Below are 7342 nucleotides of genomic sequence, written 5' to 3'. Positions count from 1 at the left end.
TAAATTTTAAGGAAAAACAAGTATAAAATAAAGTCATATTTTCTGTAAATAAGTAACAATAGTCATATTTTATATAATTAAAATATCATAGTCAAATACATTTGTAATTTTAGAAAATTATTAATTATGATTTGAATGGAACCACAAAGTTGAATAAGATTTTTTTAGAAAAGTATTATCTTGTTATTTTATTGAAATTATTAATTTAGTCTATTGGTCCAAGTTGGGACCATCAAAATTTATTATTTAATAGAGATTATTAATTTATAGGTGTTCTACTGTATATAACTATTTACTGTTTTTTTTGCATACATGCATAGCTTGACTTGTTTAGAGGTTCTCTTTTGGAAAGTTCTTAGTCTCTTTCACAGGAATAAGACTCATTGCGTCCCCCCAACCGGGTGTAATTTTTCTTTTCCTACTAATAAAACTTCTCTCCTACTGTGGAGGTTCACCTTAAAAAAAAAAAAATGGAGGCCATTTCATGTTTATGATGCGCATTTGAGAAACATGTTTATATTACCAAATGTCTGATAGATTAAAAAAATTATTTTACATAATCTAAATAATACATTTGCAATATATATATGATGCAAAAATCATATTACCAAATTGATAAAATAACCAGGCTATGTTGTAATTAAGAAAGAAAAAAAGGGGAAGGTAAATAGAAGTTCCACAGCAGACGGGAGATCTAATTGCAAACATCAATCTGCGTTACTCCACTCTTTACATTTTCTTTAGCAATAATTGACTTTTGCTCCCACGAGACTCAAATTTAGACTTTTCTGATTTGAATTATTTGATCATCTTCTCTATAAAATAGAATGTTGATGAGAGAAGAAGCGATAAGCGGAGAAGAGAATAAGGCAAGGCAGAGTTGATAATTAATTGCATCAATGGAAGCGGCCGCCACCAACACCACCAATACTCCTCTTCTCACTGCTTATAAAATGGGGCAATTCAATCTCTCTCACAGGTTCCTTTACTTATCTAATTATTTTATCTACTAAGTTTTTCTTCTAATGTTTGTACGACGACATTATTATTTATATTTTTCAGAAACTCGGCTTAATGGATGAAAAACTTTTTAATCATAAATGTTGCTCGTTAGTAATTTATGAACCTTTTTTGAGAATTTATTTTAATTAACATGAACTAATGGATTTGTTTATTTTTGCAGAATAGTATTGGCTCCATTGACAAGAATTAGATCATACAACCACATTCCACAGCCACATGCCATTTTATATTATTCTCAGCGCACTACTAACAGTGGTTTTCTCATTGCTGAAGCAACTGGGGTTTCCAGCACTGCTCAAGGGTAATTTTGTAATTATATTTTGTTTCCTTTTTTTGGGTAATTAAACGCATGTCATTTGCATATGTGAATTCTATGAAAAACATAAATATATTTTCAAAATTAATTCCATATGATTCCCAATTTCTTTTTCAAGTCATATTGAACTAATTAGATTTTTTTTTTTAAAATTTCTGTTGAGTGTTTCCGTATATTATATATTGATGCCCTACTTTTAGATGATGCAAAACGATTTTTCTTTGAAGTGTGATTGCAAAGTCTCTGCCAATTGTTTTCCAGAATCTTCAAAAAAGTGCTTTCAGAAAAAAAGGGGTTTGAAATCATAAAAAAAAATTTAATGTTCGAGAAACTAAGAAGTAATGTGATGTAAGTTGAATATTAATTTCAAAGGGTAGCATAAGAAGCAGATTTTGGAGAAATGCTTTTGATAATAACCATTTAATTTAAATAAATTGAAGGTATCCAAACACACCTGGAATTTGGACAAAGGAGCAAGTGGAAGCTTGGAAACCAATTGTGGATGCTGTTCATCAGAAGGGTGGCATCATCTTTTGCCAAATTTGGCATGCAGGCCGAGTCTCTAATTATGGTATGATCAAAAGGTTAATAGACTCAAGAAATATTTTTGTTAAAAACGAAACGATAAAACTAACCTCTTGTTACAAATATTTTAAAAAATAGAGATTAATGAGGTCGATTTTAAAGGAAATAGATACTCAACAAGCATCTTTTAGATAAATAAAAAATTCAGTTAAGTTATAGGAACCGAAAGAGTATTTACCTTTTAAAGTTAGAATCGCGTCCTTGTTTGAAACAGTTTCTTAATCAATATAATGTTTTTTTGGGTTTAAAAAAAAAAACTAATTTCTGATTATTTAGTGTAAATAGTGCGAATTTTAATATGATATATATTTAATGAACACAGGCCTTCAGCCAAATGGAGAAGCTCCAATCTCAAGTACTTCTAAGGGAGTGACGCCCGGCGTAGACGGACTAGACTGGTCACCTCCTCGTCCATTGAGCATAGAAGAAATCCCAAAAATTGTCAATGACTTCAGGCTTGCTGCTCGAAATGCAATTGAAGCAGGTAACCCTGATCATATCTTAAAATACATATACGACGTCACGCATTTTATGAAATACGAATTTGAGTAATATACTATTGTTTTACTTTCTTTTATGCTATTCTTTGCTACAAATCGAAGCAACTAACAAGTCCTTTTTTAAAAAATGGGCCATAGACATTTTAATTCGAAAATGTGTTTTTATATATTATAGGAAAAATTTTAATTTACTCCTATTTAGAATGACAATCTTCAATTTATCTTTTAAAAATATAAAAACATTAATTAATCTCATTTATTGTTAAAAAAATTGAAAAAAAATCATCACGTACCTCCATTGCTATCATCTTTTGAACGAAAAATGAGGTGACTTGAGGTGTTCACACTTTCAGAAGATAAATTGAAAATTGTCATTCTATTTGAGAATTAATTTAAGTTTACCAGTGCTTATATTAACTTGGGATACCATTTCATAGGTTTTGATGGGGTTGAAATTCATGGAGCAAATGGCTACTTGATTGATCAATTCATGAAAGATCAAGTAAATGACAGGACGGATGAATACGGCGGAAGCCTTGAAAACCGATGCCGATTTGCCCTGGAAGTAGTTGAAGCTGTGGTTAGTGAAATCGGAGCCGAAAGAGTTGGCATGAGACTGTCGCCTTATGCTGAGTGCGCGGAAGCTGTAGACTCAAATCCGGAAGCACTTGGCCTGTACATGGCGAAAGCACTTGACAAATTTAAGCTTCTTTATCTACACGTAATCGAGCCAAGGATGATTCAACTCACTGACAAGTCTGAAACTCAACACAGCTTATTGTCGATGAGAAGAGCTTTTGAGGGAACTTTCATTGCTGCTGGAGGATATAATAGAGATGAAGGCAACAAAGCTGTTGCAGCGAATTATGCAGATTTGGTTGCTTTTGGCCGTCTGTTTTTAGCTAATCCGGATTTGCCGAAGCGCTTTGAGCTGAATGCACCTTTGAACAAGTACAACAGGAGCACGTTTTACATTCCTGATCCTGTTGTTGGCTACACAGATTATCCTTTCCTAAAATTAGCTTAAGTTTTTTAAAAAAATTATTAAGTGAGAATGAGAGCGACATTGATTAAAGTGAAATTTGCGAAAATTTTTTCTTGATTTTTGTTGTTATTAATCATTATTTCATAAATAATCGTAGATAAAAAATTTAATTGAGTTCAAATTCGATTTGATTCTTTGTTTATTAATTCTGTACAACAAACTTAACAATTCAGAACGGGGATTTAGATTTAATTCGTTTACTAAATTGGTCAAATTTTGAATTCACTGAGGATTTGTAACAAACTCTTGTGTTCAAAAATAATAAATACACTAAGCTGAATGCACCTTTGAACAAGTACAAAAAATATTAAAAAATAATAAATACACTAAGCCTTTGATTACATAACATAACATAAACAATTAAACATAACTGACTCCCGCAATCATATTCATAAATACCCCCCTTTGTCTCCCCGTTCTCTTATTCTTGCTCAACAGACCTTTCGTCCCCCTTGTTGGTTGGATCATCGCATCGGCCTTACAAACAAAATTATTAAAGACGAGAGAGAAGAAGAAGAAGACCAAACTACGACGACATGGTCGAAACTCGACGCAGCTCCTCTTCTTCTAAACGCGCCCTTCCTTCTTCTCAAGCATCCCCGCCTCCTTCCAATAAACGATCCAAGGTTCTTTCTTATTGGTTGCTTTTATTATTTTTATAACAAACTCATGAAGTAAATTTATCTGTTTAGTTGGATTTGTAACAAACTCATGGATCATGGTTGACCCATGATATGGTTTCCCATCAGGCGACTAGCAAAAGATCAAAGCTTTTGGCACCTACAAGTAAGAAAATAAAAAAATTAAACAACTCACAATTTTCCGTTGATTATTGAACACTCGTTAATTTGAAAAAAGAGCATCATTAATTTTAGGGGTGATTGTCAGTATTTCCGTACTATCATTTATCTTTTATTATTTTTATAATGATCAATAACGTCTAACCGTATTACCTTTATTTTTAAATATATTTTTATTTTTATTTATTATAAATAAAATAAAATTATATAAACAGCATTTATATAAAAATTAAGTATTAAAAAAATATGTGTTTCGGTGAATAAGAAGATATTTTTCTTTTACTTATTTTCCTTTAAATGTTTTAGTGCAAGGAGAGTTTGAGGGTATTAGAAAAACAGTAAAGAGCGTAAATGATGTATATTAATTTTAGGAAAAAATTGACAATCCCCCTCAATTTTAGTCTTCTAAAAATTTAAATAAATATATTAGTTGGGTGTTTCATAACATACTATTCAATATATTTTTAGGATAAATGCTCGTTTAATCCCTTTGTTTTTGACTTAAGTGTTTATTTAGTCTCTATATTTGTTAAAATACCTCAAAACATTCCTATAGTAAAATATGTTACATTCTTACCCTTATTTTTTCTTTTCTTTTTCAATTATATCTTTCCGACAATATTTTTGACATTAATTAATTTATCAACAAAAAATTTAATTAGCAAATTAATGAATAATTATTTATTAGTAAATCAAAGAATAAATATCAATGTAAAACAACTAATATTTTTTGTACATGTGCAACAATTTTACTAATAATTATTTATAAATAAATTAATACAAGCCAACTTAAAGTACTTTTTAATATCCTTATAACAATCTTACTAATACTTATTTCATAAAAATTAATTTATCAAATTAATCTTGAAATAAAATAATAATATAAAAATTTGTGTAAATTTTAATATTACTTTTAAGGTTGATTTGATAAATTATCATTTTTTTTCTTTTAATTGATATCCCTAAAAATATTACTATAAAGAAAAGAAAAGAAAAACATATGGGTTGGAGTGTAACATATTTAATAATAAAGGTATCTTATGGTATTTTTTAGATAATAAAATTAAATAAACACTTAATTCAAAATATAAAGCCTAACGAACATTTCCTTTTTTTTTTCTATTCACGTGGTGGAAATCTTATGGAAAAAAGAGACCGTCATTTAATTTTATACTCCCAGAAATTTCAATTTTTGTATTAATTAGTTCGCGTTTCATAATTGACCGTTTGATATATAATTTGGACTTATTAATTACACGCCAGATGGAAGTTAAGTGCACACATCAATTTGAATCACTCCTCTCTTTAAATTTTCTTTTACTTTTAGACTAGGAGATTCAAATTTAGACTTTTCTAATTTGAATTATTTGCTCATCTTTTCTATAAAATCAGATGTTGAAGGTAGAAGAAGCTATGAGCAGAGAAAGAGATTGAGGCAAGACAGAGTTGAAAGATTGCATCAATGGGAGCAGCCGCCATTTACCTAATAATTTTTTTATCGAAGATTAATTATTCGTTTACTTAATTTTTTGGCTACTATTTTTTTCTTCTCATATTTTTATGAGAATATCATTATTTGTATCTTTAAGGACAATAATGCTAAGGATCTTAAACATTGGACTCCCAACTTGAGTCTTATTGCTGTGTCATTAATTTATTAGATGATAGATTTTCATAACTTGTGAAATTACTTAACTACTATCTAATGGATGAATATCATATTAGTTAGGATTTAAATTATGACTTATACGCTCGGATACCTAACATTACTCTTTTGAGAAACTCTGGAGAAAAGATCTTAGTCACAAATACTTGTTAGTAATTTTTTAACTTTTTCTTTGAGAATTTATTTTAATTAACATGAAATATTGGATTTATTTATTTTTGCAGAATAGTATTGGCTCCGTTGACAAGAGTTAGATCATACAACAACATTCCGCAGCCACACGCCATTCTTTATTATTCTCAGCGCACAACTAATTTCTCATTGCTGAAGCAACTGGGGTCTTTGATACCGCTCAAGGGTAATTTGTAATTATATCTTCATTTAAAAAAAAAATTAAATGCATGTCATTTTCGTATGTAAATATAATGTATCAAAATAAATTCCATACGATCGATTTTTTAATTTTAGTTATGTTATGCATTTTTCGTAAACTATAGATTGATGCCCTACTTTTAGATGATGTAAAACGATTTTTCTTTGAAGTGTGATTGAAAAGGCTCTGCCAATTGTTTTTATTTGGATGTCCAAAAAAATGTCTCCGGAAAAAGGAGTTTGTAAATTCAGAGAAAAGTTAAAAAAGAAAAAATCAGACGATCGAAAAACAGAGCAAAGGAAAAAAAATCATAAAAAAAAGTTAATGTGCCTTTAGTATTATTTTTCAAATGATTTTGTATTTATTTTTTAATAAAGAAATAATTAATTTTTAATTGCTAACACTTTAATTAAAATGTACTGATTTACTGAAAATAATTTTAAATTAATTTATGTAATTTATTTTTTAATTTTTAGCACAATATATTTAATAAATTTAAACACAAGAAAAATGAAAATTGTAATGACATGAAAATTGTAAAACACAATATGGATGTTCTCAGCATTCCTTTGTTAAAGTAGAAAATGGGTTGTATGACTAAGATGTGTTATTTTTTGAGTAATTAGTGATTTTTTATAAGATCCAAATAAATTAATTGTATTATCTCACTAATCAATTAATGAATGCCACATCCTTTAGAATATTTTTTTGAGTTAAAAAATTTAGGATGGATACCACTGCTCAATTAAAATTTAGAAATTCATTTTACGTTGCATGTAGCAAAAGTAGCACATTTTGGAGAATCAATTTTGACAATAACCACTTAATTTAAATAAATTGAAGGTATCCAAACACTCTTGGAATTTGGACAAAAGAGCAAGTGGAAGCTTGGAAACCAATTGTGGATGCTGTTCATCAGAAGGGTGGAATCTTCTTTTGTCAGCTTTGGCACGTAGGCCGAGTATCTACCTTTGGTATGAAACCCAAATCCAATTTAGAAAGACTTTTTATTTTTTTATTTTTAAGTGCATTCC

The 7342-nt window shown here is 29.2% G+C and overlaps 1 protein-coding gene and 1 pseudogene across 1 annotated transcript; both read left to right on the top strand.

Annotated features, from left to right (window-relative positions):
• The first annotated feature begins 896 nt into the window (after nucleotides 1-896).
• On the top strand, nucleotides 897-3451 carry LOC112098255 (putative 12-oxophytodienoate reductase 11). The gene is made up of 5 exons (XM_024183981.1): nucleotides 897-979; nucleotides 1184-1324; nucleotides 1780-1910; nucleotides 2247-2408; nucleotides 2862-3451. The coding sequence occupies exons 1-5, from the start codon at nucleotides 900-902 to the stop codon at nucleotides 3449-3451; spliced, it is 1104 nt and encodes a 367-aa protein (XP_024039749.1). The 5' UTR covers nucleotides 897-899.
• A 554-nt stretch (nucleotides 3452-4005) lies between these two features.
• The window catches only part of LOC112097780, a 60380-nt pseudogene continuing 57043 nt past the window's right edge, over nucleotides 4006-7342 (top strand).

The sequence above is a fragment of the Citrus clementina genome, unplaced genomic scaffold, assembly GCF_000493195.1.
Source record: "Citrus clementina cultivar Clemenules unplaced genomic scaffold, Citrus_clementina_v1.0 scaffold_5, whole genome shotgun sequence".
NCBI classification, from domain to species: domain Eukaryota; kingdom Viridiplantae; phylum Streptophyta; class Magnoliopsida; order Sapindales; family Rutaceae; genus Citrus; species Citrus x clementina.
Note: the sequence above shows the minus strand (reverse complement) of the source record. Positions and strands in the feature narration are given on the sequence as shown.

Bases quoted from the DNA above. Each gene is read 5' to 3' on its own strand.
- LOC112098255 (XM_024183981.1), top strand. From the start codon at position 900: ATGGAAGCGGCCGCCACCAACACCACCAATACTCCTCTTCTCACTGCT. The intron at 1,325-1,779 runs GTAATTTTGTAA...AATAAATTGAAG, and splicing joins GTTTCCAGCACTGCTCAAGG to GTATCCAAACACACCTGGAA. The intron at 1,911-2,246 runs GTATGATCAAAA...TAATGAACACAG, and splicing joins AGGCCGAGTCTCTAATTATG to GCCTTCAGCCAAATGGAGAA.